This window comes from Oncorhynchus gorbuscha, linkage group LG19 (assembly GCF_021184085.1).
Source record: "Oncorhynchus gorbuscha isolate QuinsamMale2020 ecotype Even-year linkage group LG19, OgorEven_v1.0, whole genome shotgun sequence".
In the NCBI taxonomy this organism is placed as follows: Eukaryota; Metazoa; Chordata; class Actinopteri; order Salmoniformes; family Salmonidae; genus Oncorhynchus; species Oncorhynchus gorbuscha.
In genome coordinates, this window is record NC_060191.1 from 43906368 (window position 1) to 43929751 (window position 23384).

Sequence of the window (23384 nt, forward strand, 5' to 3'; positions counted from 1 at the left end):
TGATGTTCTCTCCCCTGCACCACCACTAATGACTGTCGCTCTTGGAGGCCATATTAACGGTGCTTTACAAATTAAGAAATTGTATATACAGGAACCAGTCACAAAACAAAACGCTTCGGTGGAAACATTCCGCCTGATAGGTGGTGTGGGGATGCTGGTCGTGTGTGGCTGGCTGGGTCCACACAAAGAGGGAGACGGTCTGTGTGTGCGTTTGCTTGTACCCGCTGGGTGATGCAGAAGTAATGAGTGCATCTGTGTGTGAGCGATAACATGGACGAGAGGGGCATAGTGTTTCCGCAGCCCTCCCTCCCTGCTCCTCTCTGCACTTCTTCCCGTGGCCATTATCTACTAATCATTTAATTAAGGGTTCTAGCAGCTCGCAGGGTGTAGTGGCTTCTTCCTCCTTCCAGACACAGCTACAAAGGAAATCAATGTACTCGGCCAAGCAGGCAGAAGCGCGACAAGGTAGAGACAGAGAGACAATTTTAGTGGATGAAACACAATGGATGTGTCCAACGGCTCCTCGTGTAGCTCCAGTCAAAGTCTATTGCTCTGACCTGAGTACACGCAGTTATACATGCACACACACACACACACACACACACACACACACACACACACACACACACACACACACACACACACACACACACACACACACACACACACACACACACACACACACACACACACACACACACACACACACACACACACACACAATGAACACAAGAACTCAGAAAAAAAGCACTCAAAGATGAGCACTCAGGAAAAACGTGTGTGCGTGCACGCACAACCACACACCACTCACTCACACACACACACACACACACACACACACACACACACACACACACACACACACACACACACACACACACACACACACACACACACACACACACACACACACACACACACACACACACACACACACACACACACACACACACACACACACACACACGGTGAATAAGAATTTGCTTTCAACTGAATTGCCTGAATAACTAAAGGTTAACCTCTAAGTAAGGTTAAAAAAAATAAATATGAACACAGACACAGACAAACAACAGGAAGGAGAGACTAGGCAGCTTCTCTATGCACATAGTCTCATTTCCTGTGTGATTGGCTGATGGAGGAAGTGGTCCTCTCTATCAGATCAGACAACAGCGGAAGTTGCACCACCTTAAGAGAAGTCACGTATTCGCCATGGAAATGGTCATTAAGTGGCCTGGCGTGTATAGCGGTAATGCCGTAGCAGTATGGGCTCCCTTTAACGCAACCTTCCTCCTTCTTTCCCCACTGTCCTCGTCTCTCTCCATCTTTAAAGATATACGGTACCAGTCAAAGGTTTGGACACACCTACTCATTTAAGGGTTTTTCTTAATTTGTACTATTTTCTACATTGTAGAATAATAGTGAAGACATCAAAACTATGAAATAACACATAAAAAATAAAGTGTCTCTTGGGTCGACCCGGGACGCATGCGTCCCATCTACACATATGGAAATGCAAATGCACTACGCTAAATGCTAATAGCACTCGTTAAAACTCAAACGTTCATTAAAACACACATGCAGGGTACTGAATTAAAGCTACACTCGTTGTGAATCCAGCCAACAAGTCAGATTTTTAAAATGCTTTTCGGTGAAAGCATGAGAAGCTATTATCTGATAGCATGCAACACCCCAAAAGACCCGCAGGGGACGTAAACAAAATAATTAGCATAGTCGGCACTACACAAAACGCAGAAATAAAATATAAAACATTCATTACCTTTGATGATCTTCTTTGTTGGCACTCCTAGATGTCCCATAAACATCACTATTGGGTATTTTTTTCGATTAAATCGGTCCATATATAGCCTAGATATCGATCTATGAAGACTGTGTGATGAAGGAAAAAACAGCGTTTTATAACGCAACGTCATTTTTTTAAATTAAAAAAGTTGACGAGAAACTTTCACAAAACACTTTGACATAGTTGTAATGCAACTTTAGGTATTAGTAAATGTTAATAATCTATCAAATTGATCACGGGGCGATGTATATTCAATAGCTTCACGTCTTCAAATCATGTTCAGAAATTTCTACTCCAAAACATCCGGTCGGAGACCGGAAGAAATGGGCTGTCTCTTGTTCGTTTGACCAAGAAACATAGCCTAGGCTATTGACAAGACTGGTGACATCGTGTGAAAGCTGTAGGAATTGCAATCTCGGCTCCAGGTAATTTGGTTTCCATTCAACAATAGATGCAAGTGGCGCATTGATACTTTTTCCAGTTTTCAGTGATCAGTTTTCTTCCGCTTTCCGATGAAACGCAGGCTCTGTTATAGTCACAGCCGTGATTTAACCAGTTTTAGAAACGTCAGAGTGTTTTCTATCCATACATACTAATCATATGCATATACTATATTCCTGGCATGAGTAGCAGGACGCTGAAATGTTGCGCGATTTTTAACAGAATGTTCGAAAAAGTAGGGGGTAGGATTAACAGGTTAAAATATCAAAATATATTTTAGATTTTAGATTCTTCAAAGTAGCCACCCTTTGCCTTGATAACAGCTATTTTACACTCTTGGCATTCTCTGAACCAGCTTCACCTGGAATGCTTTTCCAACCGTCATGAATGAGTTCACACATATGCTGAGCACTTGTTGGCTGCTTTTCATTCACTCTGCGGTCCAACTCATCACAAACGGGTTGTGGAGACCAGGTCATCTGATGCAGCACTACATTACTCTCCTTGGTCAAATAGCCCTTGCACAGACGTGAGGTGTGTTTTGGGTCATTGTTCTCTTGATAAACAAATGATAGTCCCACTAAGCGCAAACCAGATGGGATGGGGTATTGCTGCAGAATGCTGTGGAAGCCATGCTGGTTAAGTGTGTCTTGAATTCTAAATAAATCATAGACAGCGTCACCAGAAAAGCACCCCCACACCATCACACCTCCTCCTCCATGCTTCAAGGTGGGAACAACACATGCAGAGATCATCCGTTCACCTACTCTGCGTCTCACAAAGACATGGCGGTTGGAACCAAAACTTTCAAATTTGGACAGATTTCCACCAGTCTAAATGTCCATTGCTCGTGTTTCTTGGCTCAAGCAAGTCTCTTCTTATTACTGGTGCCCTTTAGTGGTGGTTTCTTTGCAGCAATTTGACCATGAAGACCTGATTCACACAGTCTCCTCTGAACAGTTGATGTTGAGATGTGTCTGTTACTTGAACTCTGTGAAACATTTATTTGGGTTGCAATTTCTGAGGCTGGTAACTCTAATGAACTTATCCTCTGCAGCAGAGGTAACTCTGGGTCTACTTTTCCTGTGGCGGTCCTCATGAGAGCCAGTTTCATCATTGCGCTTGATGGTTTTGCGACTGAAGAAACTTTCAAAGTTCTTGAAATGTTCTGGATTGACTGACCTTCATGTCTTAAAGTAATGATGGACTGTTGTTTCTCTTTGTTTATTTGAGCTGTTCTTGCCATAATATGCACTTGGACTTTTACCAAATAGGGCTGTATACCACCCCTACCTTGTCACAACACAACTGATTGGCTCAAACGCATTAAGAAGGTAAGCAATTCCACAAAGTAACTTTTAACAGGGCACACCTGTTGTTTGAAATGCATTCCAGGTGACTACCTCATGAAGCTGGTTGAGAGAATACCAAGTGTGTGCAAAGCTGTCATCAAGGCAAAGAGTGGTTACTTTGAAGAATCTCAAATATAAAATATATACCACTTTTTTGGTTACTACATGATTCCATATGTGTTATTTCATAGTTTTTTTGATGTCTTCACTATTATTTTTACGATGTAGAAAATAGTCAAATTTAAAAATAAAAAAAACTTGAATGAGTAGGTGTGTCCAAACGTTTGACTGGTACTGTACGTATTTTTAAAATAAATAGTCATTGTAGTGGTATGATGCTAGTCTAAGCCTCCCCACCTGTAGCCATGATGAGCCCTGGTGCTGACTCCTTGGACAGTATGGGCATCCTGCGCAGCTGAATGTTGAGAAGCTGGCTCCAGCGCTGGGCCAGGTGGAGGGAGCAGCCCTTGGAGAGCTACAGAGAGGGAGGGACAGGATGGGGGGGATAGAGAAGTACCGAGAGGGTATCGAAGAGGGATGGAGGGGAGGGAGGGATAGAGAGGAGAGAGATATAGAAAGAAAAAATGGAGGGATAGATAGGAAGGTGAAGGGAGATCGAGTAGGGGGGAAGGGAGGGAAGGATGGAGAGGCGTTGTGGAGGGAGAGGGGAGAGATGGAGAGAGAAGTCAATGGAGACAACAATCTGGCAAAACCAAAAATAAATAAATACAAATATAAACTATTTTCTCAGAAGTGAAGCTACATTTACATCATAGTAAATTTAGCAGACACTTATCCAAAGCGGGTTATAGTAGTGAGTGCATACATTTTAGTACAAGGGACACAACCACTTTCTAAAACCAAACAGAACACATCTGTTTGCATCCAAACTTACTTCCCCTTCAGAATGCAAACACACCTTGTGGCCTCATGGCTGTTGTTCCTAACCACTAATGTAGGTTCATATTAACCCACCCCCAATTCCTACCTCAAAGGACTCATAGACTCAACACTTTGACAGTGTTACACACAACGAGGCAACTTCCTGCTTACAGACATCAACAAGAAAATAATGACATTCTGCCAAGACTGTCACTTTAATGTCTCTTCCCAATTTGTGCCCTCCCTTCAGGCATGCCTACATTAACAAGAGCCAACAGTGGGAGTCTTGGGCAGATCTTAATTATGGCTGGGATGATAATAGTATCGCGACACACGCTAGTATCGTGGAAAGGTAACAAAACCCGAAGCGGATATGACTTATTTAGGAAAACAGCCCTAATGCTGGAAACAAAATATTACGTTGTCATCCAGACTCACATTTATTTATTTTCCAAGCTATAGCACACAATATTTTACATGCAGCGGGTTTTTAAAGGAACAAAGAGAATGGTCTGCTTCCTGTAATCCTGTTGTTGTCGCCCCGATGTGTATGATGTCACATTGCTGAAGCTGCCAGCAATGGTCTGTCAGGCAGCTATAACCTAGAGTCTGTGTTTCAGTATCCTGTATCAGTGGTTAGGGGAAACCCACCAGGGAGTAGATGAACGCTTTCTCTAACCACTGATACAGGATCAGGTGTTACTGTAACAGCCAGCTAGCTACCTGGCAGTCCAGGGTTCCTCCCAGGCTGTCGGCGGAGGGGGCCTGCAGCAGTTCCCAGGTGCCCCCCTTGTCGAAGGTGATCACGGAGCGCATGTTGTCCTTGCTGAGCGAGCCGTTGATGAGCGTGGCCACGAAGACGCCACGCAGACCCTCCACACGGTGCAGGTCAGCAAAGGGCTCATTGGTAAAGTACCTGGGATGAAACACACACACACACACACACAAACACAGACAGATGCACACATACACACAGACATGATTAGCATCAACAACAATACAGGATCACGTTCAGTGTATCTTGTGGCTATGTTGGTTAAAGGAAACACGTGTTCTGCTCCTGTCGTGGGGTCGCCTCACTATCAAGAAGCAATCAAGCTGCTCTCACAACACAACAACTCCAGGCAGCGCCGTGACAACATGGACTCAGCAAACATCCAACATCCTGGTCCCTGGGATTTAAACATGTGAACACATGCAAAGGCCCTGCTGTTGTTGACCAACTCTGAGGAGAAAACGCGCACACACACACACACAGTGACTCATCGTCGTCACTAGGAATGCACACCAGGAGGTCCCCCAGTGCTGCAATGATCAGACGTAGAACAGCCTCCTCTCTCTCCAAAATAAATCAAGTCGGGTGGGTGCGCTTGATCAAGGTGGGTATAATTGATCCAAGGGTGTGTGTACTTGATCAAGGTGAGTTCTGTTACTTTGTTCCTAGCAAGACACTACAGATCTCATAGTGTTTCCTACTAATTAGGCTGCCTTAACTGTGAGTCACATCAGAATATTGCAGACTTCAAATGGTACTTGTTTTCTTTGAAATGCATTGGGTGATTGATTGAGCCTGCCTGGAGTGTCAGACGGGAAGGGTTTGCACTTTTGGGACTTTTCTTTTGTGTCAGGTAAGCTCAATCAAGGGCAGCTTAAGTATTTGAAAGATACCAATACTAATTGAACCCAGATCTCAGATCCATTGTTGCTTAGTAGAATACTGCAGTGTTTCCAAATCTGTTCCTGGGGGGGATACACCAAAGGTGGCGCACATTTTGGTCCTACCCCAGCACTAACAAGCCACTAATCACAGTGATAAGCAGATTAGCTGAATATAATGGGTTAGTGCTGGGCTGGAACAAAAATGTGCAACCTGCGATTAGTTAACAGATCAAATCAGGTGGGTTAGTGCTGGGCCGGCCTGAAACAAAAATGAGCAACCCGAGATTGGTTGATTAGGTCATATAGAGGAAGCAGTTGTGTAAGTGCTGGCCTGGAGCAGAATTGTGCAACCACCCAGTAGAGTATTGAGAAGCACTAGGAATATTGTACCTACCTGATGAGGGTGTTGCTGCCTGAACCCTCTGGGCTGTAGTATAGCACATTCTCCAGGGACAGGGAGAAGGACAGGCCCTGCGTGTCTGAGATGTACAGGTGGGTGACGTTGTTGAGGTGGTTGACGCAAACAAACACCTGGTCCTCCGAGGCGTCAGCGATGTAGTACTCCTGCAGGAGAAGAAAAGCGACGTTGAGCAGTTTTCCTTATTTGTGAAGGGCATGGTGTGATTCTCTCACAACTAAAAGCTGATGATTGTAATTCAACTTTACACAAAAACAGGTTCATCTTTAAGATAAATAATGTCATGGAATTATAATCTTTCTACTGTGAGTGGAGTGTAACGCCTTACAGTATTGTTCTTGTGATTTCTGGCTCATGTTGAGCTGTCAACTACATACTAGCTACATAGTATAGTTATAGCATTTCCTTACAAACACATTTTCCCAATTTCATCAACGATACAGTGGCAGGTTTGTTCTCTAGACTAGGAGTCAACTAGGAGCCACAGAGAGGATGTTCTGGTGTGGCGAAGCAGGCCTGGAGACTCACTGTGATTGGGTGGCGGGTCATGAACTGGGCGGCTTTCATTGGCTGGCGGTTGTAGGACACCCACAGCTGGACGGAGGATGGTTCATGGCTCCCCAACAAAGTCTGGAACCAACAGATGTACAATTAATAAATCAATCAATGAATCAATAAATAAGAAACACAAAGAGCCGTGGAGACGGCTTAATGACCACCTCCAAATTATGACTAATGTGACAAAATGATTATAGAATCTGCTATTATTAAAAGGACCCCCCCAGAGAAAGTTGACAACACTACATCAATGTAATTTCCTGTCCTAGAGAGGAAATGCACGTTTAGGTTCCATCTTCGAAGATTAACTACTTATTCATATTCACAAATTGGGTGTGGGTTTTTCCACGTGGCGTTTATAAACATCAGCAAATAGAGCACTGGCAGCTGGCAGTGTAGCTAGCTAGCATGCTAACTTTACTAGCTAATGTTCTGTTATTTTTTTTTTCTAGGCCTATACTATTTTCAAAATATTAGCCAGTAATGGCTGGTTCTGGATTTGTCATGAGCATTGATTTAGGGAAAACCTTCTCACAGATGGAAATCACTGGCCTATCTTTGACTTCACCATCTATTGTGATCTCCAAAGTTTTCGCATCTTCTAAAAAATGATGACCGCGAATCCGCCATCAAAAGGCTTATAAAGAATAAGATGATGGATAAGTATTGAAAGATAATAATATGTAATATGGATAGTAATATGGATAAGTAATGAAAGATAGTTGATATGCGTTTTTCTACATTTTAATGGACAACCTTTGGTAGTAAGTAGGCTGCTGGCAGGCTTTGGCTGCGGTACATGGTTCTCACAGGGGAAGTGAAATGATAGGCTACAATGACTTTGCTCATGATCATCCACGCAGCAAATGACATGTTACCATCATTTCCTTGGACTTTTTTCACGAGTGCCGTTTCATTATCTGGATAGACAGTTGTGGTGTCTAGGTAATGTTAGACCAATCAAAGCAGTGGAGTGTTCATTATCTGGATAGACAGTTATGGTGTCTAGGTAATGTTAGACCAATCAAAGCAGTGGAGTGTTCATTATCTGGATAGACAGTTATGGTGTCTAGGTAATGTTAGACCAATCAAAGCAGTGGAGTGTTCATCATCTGGATAGACAGTTATGATGTCTAGGTAATGTTAGACCAATCAAAGCAGTGGAGTGTTCATTATCTGGATAGACAGTTGTGGTGTCTAGGTAATGTTAGACCAATCAAAGCAGTGGAGTGTTCATTATCTGGATAGACAGTTGTGGTGTCTAGGTAATGTTAGACCAATCAAAGCAGTGGAGTGTTCATCATCTGGATAGACAGTTGTGGTGTCTAGGTAATGTTAGACCAATCAAAGCAGTGGAGTGCTCATTATCTGGATAGACAGTTGTGGTGTCTAGGTAATGTTAGACCAATCAAAGCAGTGGAGTGTTCATTATCTGGATAGACAGTTGTGGTGTCTAGGTAATGTTAGACCAATCAAATCAGTGGAGTGTGTAGTGAGGCAAAACGTTAGTGGTCAAAATAATCCGTCTTGGGGCGACGGAGGATTGCAAAATACTATCACATCAAGCAACTATAACATTTATATACAGTACCAGTCAAAAGTTTGGACACACCTATTCAAAGATTTTACTTTATTTTTTACTATTTTCTACGTAGTAGAATAATAGTAGAGACATCAAACTATGAAATAACACATATGGAATCATGTAGCAACCAAAAAAGTGTTAAACAAATCAAGATTATATTTTATATTTCAAAGTAGCCACCCTTTGCCTTGATGACAGCTTTGCACACTCTTGGCATTCTCTCAACCAGCTTCATGAAAAATGCTTTTCCAACAAGGAGTTCACACATATGCTGAGCACTTGTTGCCTGCTTTTCATTCACTCTGCGGTCCAACTCATCACAAACTGGTTGTGGAGGCCAGGTCATCTGATGCAGCACTACATTACTCTCCTTGGTCAAATAGCCCTTGCACAGACGTGAGGTGTGTTTTGGGTCATTGTTCTCTTGATAAACAAATGATAGTCCCACTAAGCGCAAACCAGATGGGATGGCGTATTGCTGCAGAATGCTGTGGTAGACATGCTGGTTAAGTGTGCCTTGAATTCTCTTGATAAACAAATGATAGTCCCACTAAGCGCAAACCAGTTGAGATGGCATATTGCTGCAGCATGGTGTGGTAGCCATGCTGGTTAAGTGTGCCTTGAATTCTAAATAAATCACAGACAGTGTCACCTGCAAAGCACCCCCACACCATCACACCTCCTCTTCCATGCTTCAAGGTGGGAACCACACATTCAGAGATCAACGGTTCACCTATTCTGCGTCTCACAAAGACATGGCAGTTGGAAGCAAAAATCTTGAATTTGGATTCATCAGACCAAAGGACAGATTTCCACCGGTCTAATGTCCATTGCTCGTGTTTCTTGGCCCAAGTAGTCTCTTCTTCTTATTGGAGTCCTTTAGTAGTGGTTTCTTTGCAGCAATTTGACCATGAAGGCCTATCTCACGCAGTGTCCTCCGAACAGTTGATGTTGAGAAGTGTCTGTTACTTGAACTCAGTGAAGCATTTATTTGGGCTGCAATCTGAGGTGCAGTTAACTCTAATGAACTTATCCTCTGCAGCGAAGGTAACTCTGGGTCTTCCTTTCCTGTGACGGTCCTCATGAGAGCCAGTTTCATCAAAGCCCTTGATGGTTTTTGCAACTGCACTTGAAGAAACTTTCAAAGTTCTTGAAATTGATATACCACCCCTACCTTGTCACAACCCAACTGATTGGCTCAAACATATTAAGAATTTAAATACATTCCAGGTGACAACCTCATGAAGCAGGTTGAGAGAATGCCAAGAGTGTGCAAACATGTAATCAAGGCAAAGGGTGGCTAATATAAAATATATTTTTATATGATTATTATTATATATTATTTTTATATTAATTTTAAAAATGTATTATTATTACACTTTTTTGGTTACTACATGATTCCATATGTGTTATTTCATAGTTTTGATGTTTTCACTATTATTCACTATTAATAATCATAGGAAAAGATACCGCACTCACAAGGATTTGCACGAAGTGGAAACTATGACTTATTGACTTAAATAATTGTGAAAAATCATGGGTAAGCTCTGGCCATGGTCTTATAGGGCATTTAAAGACTCAAGTGATGAATCTATCTGTACTGTTGGGCGGATTGTAAGCTCAGTGGGCCAATGAGAACAATCAAAGGCCAAATCTCATTGTTATGTCAGCGAGACCACTTTGTTCAAGAGAGGGGAAAGGGGCTGTACTCTAATGAATTACAAGCAGGAAGACCAAAGCGCCGAGTCTCGCCGCCCTCCGGATCCCCAGAGAGACCTGAGACGCTAGTTGCATCCCAAATGGCACCCTATTCCCTACAAAATGCACTACTTTAGACCAGAGACTAATGGAGCCTGGTCAAAAATAGTGCACTGTATAGGGTGCCATTTGAGACGCAGCCAGTGATGTGTCTCCTCTTACGTGTCAGTCTGGCAACACCGACACCATGTGATCTGCCTCCCAGAGATTGGCTAAGCTAGGCTCACATCAGCAGGATGGGACCACTAACAGCCTGTCTGGCCTTCCACCCCCCATTAACAACTAACAGAAATATTCTCTTCATTAAAAGCTGCAGGTAATAAATGTCAAGCGAGTACACTTTATTAGGGAGGCCAAATACACAGTTAAATTTGATTATATTTGTAGTTATTGAGGCACGCACGCACACGCACACGCAATACACACACACACCGATTAATACAGGTATCTTTACCGAGCTGGGACAAAACAATGTTATAAAATATGACTACAAAGGTCAGTGTTAACATCATAGAGCAGCCAACAGTTTGTGGAAAAGAGATGTGTCACAGACATGGAAATCCCACGATGATGCTAACAATGAAGAGGACAGATGGCTTCAGTAATGCACTGAAATAATACTTCGGTCTGACGGGCCACACAGACAAACACACACACACAGGCAAAACACAGCTACACTAGTGGTGCACAGTTGGAAAGCAGGCAGCACATAAGAGCCCCAGAACATCACAGGATTATTCACCGCATAGGACGGCAATCAGGTTCATGGCATCATCTTGGATTAGCAGAGAGCGCCCTCAAGGCAGCCAAGATGACCAATAAAAACAAAACATGCGCGCGCTCACTGAGAGCTTTCCCAGTTCCCCCACTGATGACTGATGGATCTAGGCAAGCATTCATGTCATGTAGTCCGTCTTTTATCTGATGACCCAGCAGGCGCAACAAAGTGACTCCCTGTTCCCCGAGACACAATGTGCCTGCCTGCGTGTGAGTCCGTCCGTCTGCCTGACTGCAAGTCTGTCCGCAAGTCTGGGTCCTCACAGTGCTTTTCAACCTATTGATTTATCTACTGTTGCTGTTAACGTTCCGTCCCCGCGACAGAGTCTGCCGTGTTCTGAAAGCCAAGCAGCCACAACAACACAATGTGGGCATGGAGAATACCAAGGGGAGAGAAACGTATTCTCGGAAAAGACTACTGCTTCAATGCTTCAATGACAGCAGGCCAGGGGGGTCATTTCAACCACAGTAGCTTGACTGGCTTCCATGACAGAAGAGAGGTCTGACGATCTGTGGAAAATGGATTCTATCCACCAGGGATTCATATCAAACCTTGCTATAGCAAATGTACGGTGTCTTAATAATAATTTGATGATAGTTGGATGGATGGTTAAGTCATTATGAAGCGTCATTATATTAATATAAATACCAGGAACAGATACTGAGCACCATGCATTCTTATTGAATTGATTCACCTGTACATATTCATAGCAAGTATATACCTTCAGCAGTCTAGCTGCTCAGAACAGAAGCACTGTGTTTCCAATGCAAATGATGATATTTGGATAACCCCCCTCCCTTTTCACATTCTATATCTAAACCAATAAACTAGAAGAATAGTAGTGGGGGGGGGGGGCGCACATGAAACCCTGTCCTCTCCAGTCCTCCTGCAGAGCCGAGCCTATGGGAGCTGTCGATGTGGTTTGTTTATCCAGCCAGAAGGTAACTGTTAATCTGAGGGACATAGAGCCATTACCCAGACCTCCCATTGCTTTTAAGTGGCATGTTTATCTCCGCCCTCCTTCTCTCACACTGGACATGTCACATTGTTTTTTACAGCGAAGTGCCCTGTTGTGTGTGTGTGTGTGTGTGTGTGTGTGTGTGTGTGTGTGTGTGTGTGTGTGTGTGTGTGTGTGTGTGTGTGTGTGTGTGTGTGTGTGTGTGTGTGTGTGTGTGTGTGTGTGTGTGTGTGTGTGTGTGTGTGTGTGTGTGTGTGTGTGTGTGTGTGTGCGTGTGTGATGCGTCACACATTGCAGTGGGAGCTGGGGAAATGTGTGGTTTGGCATCACACGTTAAGGAAGAACGTAAAGGACCACTACAGCGTTAAGGGCCATTGCGACCAATATGGCTGCCCAAAGGAATAGAGCTCGGTCTTGTTCTCTGGGTGTCGCAACACTTAAATCTATTTTACAGGGGAAACAAACAAGCCCAAACAGCAGCTTAAATAGGCATTGCAATCTCCTGTTCAATGTGGTTGTCGGTCTGCTCTATGCCGTTATGGCTACATTAAACACAGTGGGGGTATTGACGCATCAGGGAAAGCACAGGCAACCATTCGAAAAGGAAGTCCTTGATCTTGTCACACTCCCCCTCCTCTCGTCGCCACTGAGACACCTTGCAAATAACAAGGAGATGTGTTCAAAAGAAAAACCCAAGAAACCTCTTATTGACGTCCATTTCTATGAATTAACCCAGTTATCTTCCGGAGGACTATGGAAAGGAGTAGAGGTCTTCAGGCCTGATTATCAATCATTACTCAGGGATCTATATTGTCAGGCCTGGGATAAAACTCTGCATTTCTGGGGCGTTTAATTGGCCTAAGAAGCTCGGTGCTGCCAAAAGCTCGTGATATTCATTACGGTAATCCTATTAGCTCCAGCCGAAGATATTAGTAGGGGCTGGGTAGTGGGAATGACTAGAGACGGATGAGAGTGAGTGAAAGTGACGAGTTAGCGTTGACACGGTGTTGCTAATGCTCTGCGACTGGGCTACGTCACTGAACATTTCACATGCTCAACTGTATCTGGGGGGGGGGGGGCTGCTCTGTAGGTTGGGGTCAGGCTGTGGGGTCACAGACTGTAGTAGTTTTATTTAATTAACTGAGTGCCTAAGCTAATGATGCAAAGATATGACAACAGAGGCTCTTAGATAGGAACTAACATAGCTTTATATTTATTAAATGTAAGGCTCTGGTGATTAATTTAACCACATTCACTGAGTGTACAAAACATAAGGAACACTTGCTCTTTCCATGACATAGACTGACCAGGTGAATCCAGGTCAAAGCTATGATCCCTAATTGATGTCACTTGTTAAATCCACTTCAATCAGTGTAGATGAAGGGGAGGAGACAGGTTAAATAAGGATTTTTAATCCTTGAGACAATTGAGACATGTATTGTGTATGTATGACATTCAGAGGGTGAATGGGCAAGACAAAATATTTAAGTGCCTTTGAATGGGGTATGGTAGAAGGTGTCAGGCGCACCGGTTTGAGTGTGTCAAGAACTGCAACTCTGCTGGGTTTTTCATGCTCAACAGTTTCCTGTGTGTATCAAGAATGGTCCACCACCCAAAGGACATCCAGCCAGCCTGACACAACTAGGGGAAGCATTGGAGTCAACATGGGCCAGCATCCCTGTGAAATGCTTTTGACACCTTGTAGAGTCCATGCCCTGACACCTTGTAGAGTCCATGCCCTGACACCTTGTAGAGTCCATGCCCTGACACCTTGTAGAGTCCATACCCTGACACCTTGTAGAGTCCATACCCTGACACCTTGTAGAGTCCATGCCCTGACACCTTGTAGAGTCCATGCCCTGACACCTTGTAGAGTCCATACCCTGACACCTTGTAGAGTCCATACCCTGACACCTTGTAGAGTCCAGGCCCTGACACCTTGTAGAGTCCATACCCTGACACCTTGTAGAGTCCAGGCCCTGACACCTTGTAGAGTCCAGGCCCTGACACCTTGTAGAGTCCATACCCTGACACCTTGTAGAGTCCATACCCTGACACCTTGTAGAGTCCATGCCCTGACACCTTGTAGAGTCCATGCCCTGACACCTTGTAGAGTCCATACCCTGACACCTTGTAGAGTCCATACCCTGACACCTTGTACAGTCCATGCCCTGACACCTTGTAGAGTCCATGCCCTGACACCTTGTAGAGTCCATATCCTGACACCTTGTAGAGTCCATGCCCTAACACCTTGTAGAGTCCATGCCCTGACACCTTGTAGAGTCCATGCCCTGACACCTTGTAGAGTCCAGGCCCTGACACCTTGTAGAGTCCAGGCCCTGACACCTTGTAGAGTCCATACCCTGACACCTTGTAGAGTCCAGGCCCTGACACCTTGTAGAGTCCATACCCTGACACCTTGTAGAGTCCATACCCTGACACCTTGTAGAGTCCAGGCCCTGACACCTTGTAGAGTCCAGGCCCTGACACCTTGTAGAGTCCATACCCTGACACCTTGTAGAGTCCATATCCTGACACCTTGTAGAGTCCATGCCCTGACACCTTGTAGAGTCCATGCCCTGACACCTTGTAGAGTCCATGCCCTGACACCTTGTAGAGTCCATATCCTGACACCTTGTAGAGTCCATATCCTGACACCTTGTAGAGTCCATGCCCTGACACCTTGTAGAGTCCATACCCTGACACCTTGTAGAGTACATACCCTGACACCTTGTAGAGTCCAGGCCCTGACACCTTGTAGAGTCCAGGCCCCCAGCGAATTGAGGTTGTTCTGAGGGCCAAAGGGAGTGCAACTCAATATTAGGAAGGTGTTCCTAATGTTTTCTACACTCAGTGCAGTTTTCCATATTGTTTTTTAATTTGCTATTTTGGATTCATGTGAATGGTGTTGTTGATTAACATAAACTACAATCCAACCATTCGTTTGTGTTTAGCCTTTTGTATATAGCCTCATTACCATCTATAAAAACAATCCAAATCTACAATGGAAGTGGGAATATTTATACAAGTGGAAGTGTGAAATGATATAGCTTGGGATACAATTCTAGCCAGAAGAAAAACACACACCGTACTATCCTTTGGCTATGGAACAAATCAGCCCATTGGGAATAGCAACAGTACTTGAGACTGCAGCACATGGCAGCACTGGGCAACAGAACCCTGATGAGTGTGTGCATGAGTGGTTAGTGACACCAAGCAACAACCAAACCACAACATCATTAACAGCACATAGATCGGTCATGTCTGACAAGTTGCAGTCTCTAGCTCCGACCAACAGGAGTGCTGCTGGCCAACAGGTTGGTTGGGTACGCAGACGAGACACAACATAAGCCATTTTGCTGTTCTGACAATCTGAGCGACCCACCGAAGCATATAACTAATGGCTAATATAACCGACAGCTATCCATCACACGAGGCTGTGTGTTTATGAGTGTGTGTAACTTGTTTGTTTCATGGTTGTTGTTTTTTGCCTGGCTTGTGATGTCTGGAGCCTGTATTGTTATCTGCGCTCCTCGCTGCTTGTGATGTCTGGAGCCTGTATTGTTATGTGCACTCCTCACTGCTTGTGATGTCTGGAGCCTGTATTGTTATGTGCGCTCCTCACTGCTTGCCTAGATTAGATTTGCAGATTGACTCGCCACCACGCTGTTTGGAGCTGGAATAGATCAAATGAGCACATTTGTGGCAGAGTGCCTCCTAGAATGGTTGTGTACTCTTCCTAACCTGCTGATTACAGCGAGTGCTTGAACCTCTGGTTGGGTTTATGCTTCACACAAATCCCACCATCCCTGGCTCTGCTGTCCTCCGCAGTTTTGAGCTTTCTCCTTTGATAATGAATGAAGAACGGCGGCTTATTTCATCTGAGGCATCGCATTCAGATACAGTCTTACAGATAGAAATGCAAAACATAGATCTGTACTCGATTCTCTATTCTACACGGCAACGGCTGTTGTAGGTGATTTATTTCTATGTGAATTGCCATGTTGGATGGCCAGCAGACACTCTGCTGCTTAACTCATCTACAGGAGAGCAACCACCCCACACGACCCAGCCTACCACTCCTCTCACGCTGTCACAGAGGGACAGGGGGGGTTCTTTCTCATGGCTATCCATGTATTTCCATGGTAATATAAAATGTATTTGCAAAGTAATAAATATATTGATATTTTTAAAAGCATGCATGATTTGCGTAAATGTAATATACTAACTATTACTCTTGTTAAAAACATGAAATGGTATTACATTTGGTGAAGAGCACGTTATGACTTGTTTAGCACGTTATGACTTGTTTAGGACTTGAGACTTGTCTCACTTGCCTGTCTTGACTTGGAACTTGACTCGGGACTTGAGTGCTAAGACTTGAGACGTATGTGTGACTTGTAAAACAATGACTTGGTCCCACCTCTGGTAGGGACAACATTATGAAGTGTGCTTGTAGCTGTGAATGTTGAGTCAATTGATTTGTAAGAGACTGATATGAATAAAGATATGGTAGGTACAACGTACAAACATTCACAATGTGCATATTTCTAGGGGTTTAAGAATGCATATTTCTAGGGGTTTAAGAATGCATATTTCTAGGGGTTTAAGAATGCATATTTCTAGGGGTTTAAGAATGCATATTTCTAGGGGTTTAAGAATGCATATTTATAGGGGTTTAAGAATGCATATTTCTAGGGGTTTAAGAATGCATATTTCTAGGGGTTTAAGAATGCATATTTATAGGGGTTTAAGAATGCATATTTCTAGGGGTTTAAGAATGCATATTTCTAGGGGTTTAAGAATGCATATTTCTAGGGGTTTAAGAATGCATATTTATAGGGGTTTAAGAATGCATATTTCTAGGGGTTTAAGAATGCATATTTCTAGGGGCTTAAGAATGCATATTTATAGGGGTTTAAGAATGCATATTTCTAGGGGTTTAAGAATGCATATTTATAGGGGTTTAAGAATGCATATTTCTAGGGGTTTAAGGCATATTTCTAGGGTTTAAGAATGCATATTTCTAGGGGTTTAAGAATGCATATTTATAGGGGTTTAAGAATGCATTTATTTTTCTAGGGGTTTAAGAATGCATATTTATAGGGGTTTAAGAATGCATATTTATAGGGGTTTAAGAATGCATATTTCTAGGGGTTTAAGAATGCATATTTCTAGGGGTTTAAGAATGCATATTTATAGGGGTTTAAGAATGCATATTTATAGGGGTTTAAGAATGCATATTTCTTCAAGGTTGCACAAGCTAAGCAGCAGCGCAGAACCTCAGCTCTCCATTCAGTTTATTTACAGAAACACCACTTCCTCATAGGGAATATGCCCCAAACAGCAGTCCTCTGCAATTGTACTTTCAGTCTCTCTCTTTCCCCTTTCCGCTATGTGTGTGTGTGTGTGTGTGTGTGTGTGTGTGTGTGTGTGTGTGTGTGTGTGTGTGTGTGTGTGTGTGTGTGTGTGTGTGTGTGTGTGTGTGTGTGTGTGTGTGTGTGTGTGTGTGTGTGTGTGTGTGTGTGTGTGTGTGTGTGTGTGTGTGTGTGTGTGTGTGTGTGTGTGTGTGTGTGTGTGGTAATGCCAGGATTCAGATACGTGTGTTTGGCCATGGCTGTTTAACAACAGCGTTGACTGCAGTGAGCCTGTGTGGTTATTCAGGGCTAGGACTGAGTTTGCACAGACAGAAATCATTACCCGTAATTGGCTCAGAATAGACATGTGTGCTATCAAATGCAAACTAATATCTCAGCCTAGTTTTGATGGGATCGGTATGTATCAGACTACATTAACCCCAGTGTTCCACAGTACATGACATGGCCCGTCTCTCCAGTCCACATTGTGTACACAACAAAAGATATTCCTCTTTTCATGGAGGAGTCAATAATTAAGTTCCTTTTTCATTGTATGACACTTTATTGGACTGCATGCGCCCAGGCAAAGCACGCTGGGTATTTGTGACACAGATTCACAGCCAAGGAAGGAGCCTGGGACCAAACCGTCCCCTTCTGTTTCAAAAAGCAGCAGTCGTGTGCCTGTGGTTTCCATATGCCAAACAACGTGCGACTTTATCGCAAACAGACACTGCCGGGGTTATAGGAGGCCAAATACTTTAGCTAGGGATAAGACATACTACCTTTAGAACGATTCTATGCACGTGGTGGACTTATCAGGTGTTTAAGCCTACCAGTTCAATATGATGGGTTTGACTAATGACTTACAGTCCCTCAGAAAGTATTCATACCCCTTAAATTATTCCACATTTTGTCGCGTCACAGCCGGAATAAAAAAATGTCTCACCCATCTACAAACCATACCCCATAAAGGCAAAGTGAAAACATGTTCGTAGACATTGTTGCGCAATTTTTTTATTCACACCCCTGAATCAATACATGTTAAGATCACCTTTGGCTGCGATTACAGCTGTGAGTCTTTCTGGGTAAGTCTCTAAGAGCTTTGCACACCTGGATTGTACAACATTTGCATATCATTATTTTTATTTTATTCTTCAAGCTCTGTCAAGTTGGTTGTTGATCATTGCTAGAAAGCCATTTTCAAGTTTTGCCATAGATTTCTAAGACAATTTAAGTCAAACTTTAACTAGGCCACTTAGGAACATTCTGTTGTCTTGGTAAGCAACCAGGGTGTATATTTGGCCTTGTGTTTTAGGTTTTTGTCCTGGTGAATGGTGAATTTTTTCCCCAGTGTCTATTGGAAAGCAGACAACCAGGTTTTACTCTATGATTTTGCCTCTGCTTAGCTCTTCTCCCTAGTCCTTGCCAACGACAAGCATACCATAACCATGCTTGAAAATATGAAGAGTGGTACTCAGTGATGTGTTGTGTTTGCCCCAAATATAACACTTTGCTTTCAGGACAAAAATCATTTCTTTGCTACATTTTTTGCAGTTGCCTTGTTGCAAACAGGATGTATGTTTTGGAATATTTTTATTCTGTACAGGCTGCCTTCTTTTCACTCTGCCAATTAGGTTAGTATTGTGGAGTAACTACAATGTTGTAGATCAAACCTCAGTTTTCTCCTATCACAGCCATTAAACTCTGTTCCTCACCCGGGAGAGTCATGACACAAAGGCCTCAGATCAGCTTGGTAAATAGCTGACAACAACCAGACCCTCTTACCCACAGAAGAGGGGAAGGGGGGGTGGCCCGGTTTTGACACCTTAACACTCGGTCGTAAATTAGGCAGGAGGAGAATCTCTCCCTTTGCTCCTCAGTATTGGGAAAGAAATGTGCTTTGTCTCCAGAAGACTTTTGCCCCCAAAACCTTTTTGCCCAGAAAGTGAACATTGGAACATCTGAATGTTTAGAATGATCAGTGGAGACTTAAAGAAAATATATTGTCATATTCTTTATTATTTTGATGTCATTAAGGATGATATCAAGAAATAACTCTGAAAGTGTCAAGTTTACATCTAAATGTTATACAAAATATATGATTAAGTATGAGAGTTTTTTTGTTAAGATAGGAATGTGATTTTAGTCTTCTAATGAGATAATTGTTTTTCATATAAACTTTTGCCCAGTCAGTAGCCACACCCCAAGTGAGCACAGGCATCGTGTCGGTGTGATTGAATGACCCCTTTTCCCTGAAGATAAAAAGCCTTGATAACAAAATTTACAACAGACCCGAACATTGCCGGGTTGCTACTGACATGTAAAGTGGTCGGGAGCTGAACCCTGAATAATCAATCTTGAGACCAGCAGCGCTGAAGCATGAGCTAAACATTACAAACTGTTGGAAACCCAAAACGAGGTGAAGAAGATAAAAACTAGGCATTAAAATCTCCAGTCTGCAGCTGGGCATGTAAAAGTGGTCCTAAAACTTTTACTAAAGACACGAGGTGGGAAAGAAGAAAATTCCATCTCAGACAATCACTGAGTATCTGTTCTGAAGAAACACTCCACTCCAAGCCAGGACAAGGACATTGCGACTTCTGGTGAAAAATCAGAGCCTTACATTATTGAGCCATTCCCCATAGAAGGATTGATTGGTTTCAACAGAGACACAAACAAACAAAGATATCTACACATAAATACATTGCATTTCTTACCCAAATGGGTGGCAGTTCGTGTGCAAATTATAGGATTAATGTGAGAACAGTCCTAGAATGTATCCACGATAAATGTCCCTTTCTCACTCTCTCTCTATTTTCCCCACCCCCTTCTCCATCTCTGTGTAACAAGCTGTCATATCTTGTAAGTCCACTAGGGAATTTTGTCTCATGTAAGTGTGTACAGTCGTGGCCAAAAGTTGAGAGAATGACACAAATATCAATTTTCACAAAGTCTGCTGCCTCAGTTTGTATGATGGCGATTTGCATATACTCCAGAATGTTATCGAGAGTGATCAGATGAATTGCAATTATTTACAAAGTCCCTCTTTGCCATGCAAATTAACTGAATCCCCAAAACACATTTTCACTGCATTTCAGCCCTGCCACAAAAGGACCAGCTGACATCATGTCAGTGATTCTCTAGTTAACACAGGTGTGACTATTGACAGGGACAAGGCTGGAGATCACTCAGTCATGCTGATTGAGTTTGAATATAACAGACGGGAAGCTTCAAAAGGAGGATGGTGCTTGGAATCATTATTCTTCCTCTGTCAACCATGCTTACCTGCAAGGAAACACGTGCCGTTATCATTGCTTTGCACAAAAAGGGCTTCACAGGCAAGGATATTGCTGCCAGTAAGATTGCACCTAAATCAACCATTTTATTGGATCATCAAGAACTTTAAGGAGAGCGGATCAATTTGTGAAGAAGGCTTCAGAGCGCATCTGAGTGCATCTGCATGCACAGTGAGGTTAAGACTTTTGGAGGATGGCCTGGTGTCAAGAAGGGCAGCAAAGAAGCCACTTCTCTCCAGGAAAAACATCAGGGACAGACTGATATGCTGCAAACGGTACAGGGATTGGACTGTTGAGGACTGGGGTAAAGTAATTTTCTCTGATGAATCCCCCCTCTGATTGTTTAGGGCATCCGGAAAAAAGCTTGTCTGGAGAAGACAAGGTGAGCGCTACCGTCAGTTCTGTGTCATGCCAACAGTAAAGCATCCTGAGACCATTCATGTGTGAGGTTGCTTCTCAGCCAAGGGAGTGGGCTCTCTCACAATTTTGCCTAAGAACACAGCCATGAATAAAGAATGGTACCAACACATCCTCAGAGAGCAACTTCTCCCAACCATCCAGGAACAGTTTGGTGACGAACAATGCCTTTTCCAGCATGATGGAGCACCTTGCCATAAGGCAAAAGTGATAACTAAATGGATCGGGATCGGGGAACAAAACATCAATATGTTGGATCCATGGCCAGGAAACTCCCCAGACTTTAAAATGCCATAGAGAACTTGTGGTCAATCCTCAAGAGGCGGATGGACAAACAAAACCCCACAAATTCTGACAAACTCCAAGCATTGGTTATGCAAGAATGGGCTGCCATCAGTCAGGATGTGGCCCAGAAGTTAACTGACAGCATGCCAGGGCAGATTGCAGAGGTCTTGAAAAAGAAGGGTCAACACTGCAAATATTGACTCCTTGCATCAACTTCATGTAATTGTCAATAAAAGCCTTTGACACTTATGAAGTGCTTGTAATCATACTTCAGTATTACATAGTAATATTCTGACAAAAATATCTAGACACTGAAGCAGCAAACTTTGTGAAAATTAATATTTGTGTCATTCTCAAAATTTGGCCACGACTGTATGTGTATTCGGTATTACTATTTAGTTAGTTATTAAATTAAATACATTTGTTTAGTACTGAATAGTCAGAAAAGGATGGGGTTCTTGCGGATTCAAGAAGTCTGCGACGTTCCAAATGAGACTGATATGAGGTAATGATTAATAAGTGACTGTTATCGATATACAACTTATATAGTTTAATTCAGGAGATGGTAACTCATTAAACAACTTATTTCGTGGTGCACAACATTCCTTATCAGTTCATTGTTACATGACTCATTTAAATGGGGTAACAATTAAACATAGTTAGTGGATTGAATAAATAACAGTCATCAGATTAATGAAGGTCACGTCACGACATCTGTAACTGTTTTAAAGTCACCATTGGTGAAGTCCCTGAGCGGTTTCCTTCCTCACCGGCAACTGAGTTAGTAAGGACACCTGTATCTTTGTAGTAACTGGGTATATTGATACACCATCCAAAGTATAATTAATAACTTTGCCGTGCCCAAAGGGATATTCAATGTCTGCTTTTTTATACATTTTTTACCCATCTACCAATAGGTGCCCTTCGTTGCGAGGCATTGAAAAACCTCTCTGGTCTTAGTTGAATCCGTGGTTGAAATTCACTGCTCGACTGAGGAACCTTAAAGATAACTGTATGTGTACAGAGATGAGGTAGTCCTAAAAAAACATGCTTAACACTATTATTGCACTATTTAATCCATTTTCACTTCAGGTTTTAACAACAAAATGTGGAAGAAGTCAAGGGCGTGAATACTTTCTGAAGGCACTGTATTAGAACATAGTTAAGGTTAGACCACCCAATTTCTGTGTTGTTAAAATAATCAATGTGGGCATTCCTCTCCATAATAACAAGAGCATTCTCAACACTGCAAGAGCAACAGAATGCCTGTCATGTATAATTCCCCCTGCAAATCAACCTCACTTACTGTGGAAGTGGTGGCGAACATGTACTTGTCCCGGAGCTGGAAGTTGTCCACTCTCTCTAGGACGACTCGGCGGTTCTGCTCACTCTGGAAGAAGTCGGTGCTGCTGAGGATGCTGGACACCCCCTGGGGCTCGTGCCTCTGGACCAGCACCGTGTTGGGGGAGTCGTACGGTTCCACACCCCTGGAAAGATGCAGAAAACGGCCGCAAGTGGGACATAGGTAGGGCCAAAAGTTTTTCTTTGTTGACCATGTGAACTGACCTGGAGGAATTTATTGGCCAAGGGCCTTGGAATTCTTCCCATTCAGATAGCATGGTCTGGACGTCTAACCCTAGCTAAACCCTCCACATCCACGCCTTTAAATTATTAACAGATCGGTCAAATACTTCCAAAGCAGGGCTTTATCTTTTATGCATGGGGTTTGAAAGGAAAATATGTTTTATGTTTGAATGTGCCACTCTCCTGCCTAGGCCTACTATTTGTGGGGAGAGATACATGGCACTGAAAGTGTCGCAATCATCATCGTTATCAGAT

At 43.1% G+C, this 23384-nt stretch overlaps 1 protein-coding gene across 1 annotated transcript in view; it reads right to left on the minus strand.

The window, feature by feature from the left end:
• LOC124004802 (sortilin-related receptor-like) overlaps positions 1–23384 on the minus strand; it is a 79815-nt gene that overhangs the window by 35978 nt on the left and 20453 nt on the right. The window contains exons 6-10 of the mRNA XM_046313613.1: positions 22852–23032; positions 7082–7183; positions 6530–6699; positions 5200–5392; positions 3952–4069 (exon numbers count right to left, since the gene is read on the minus strand). Coding sequence (XP_046169569.1) covers positions 3952–4069; positions 5200–5392; positions 6530–6699; positions 7082–7183; positions 22852–23032 — 764 coding nt within the window. The remainder of the gene's footprint in view (positions 1–3951; positions 4070–5199; positions 5393–6529; positions 6700–7081; positions 7184–22851; positions 23033–23384) is intronic.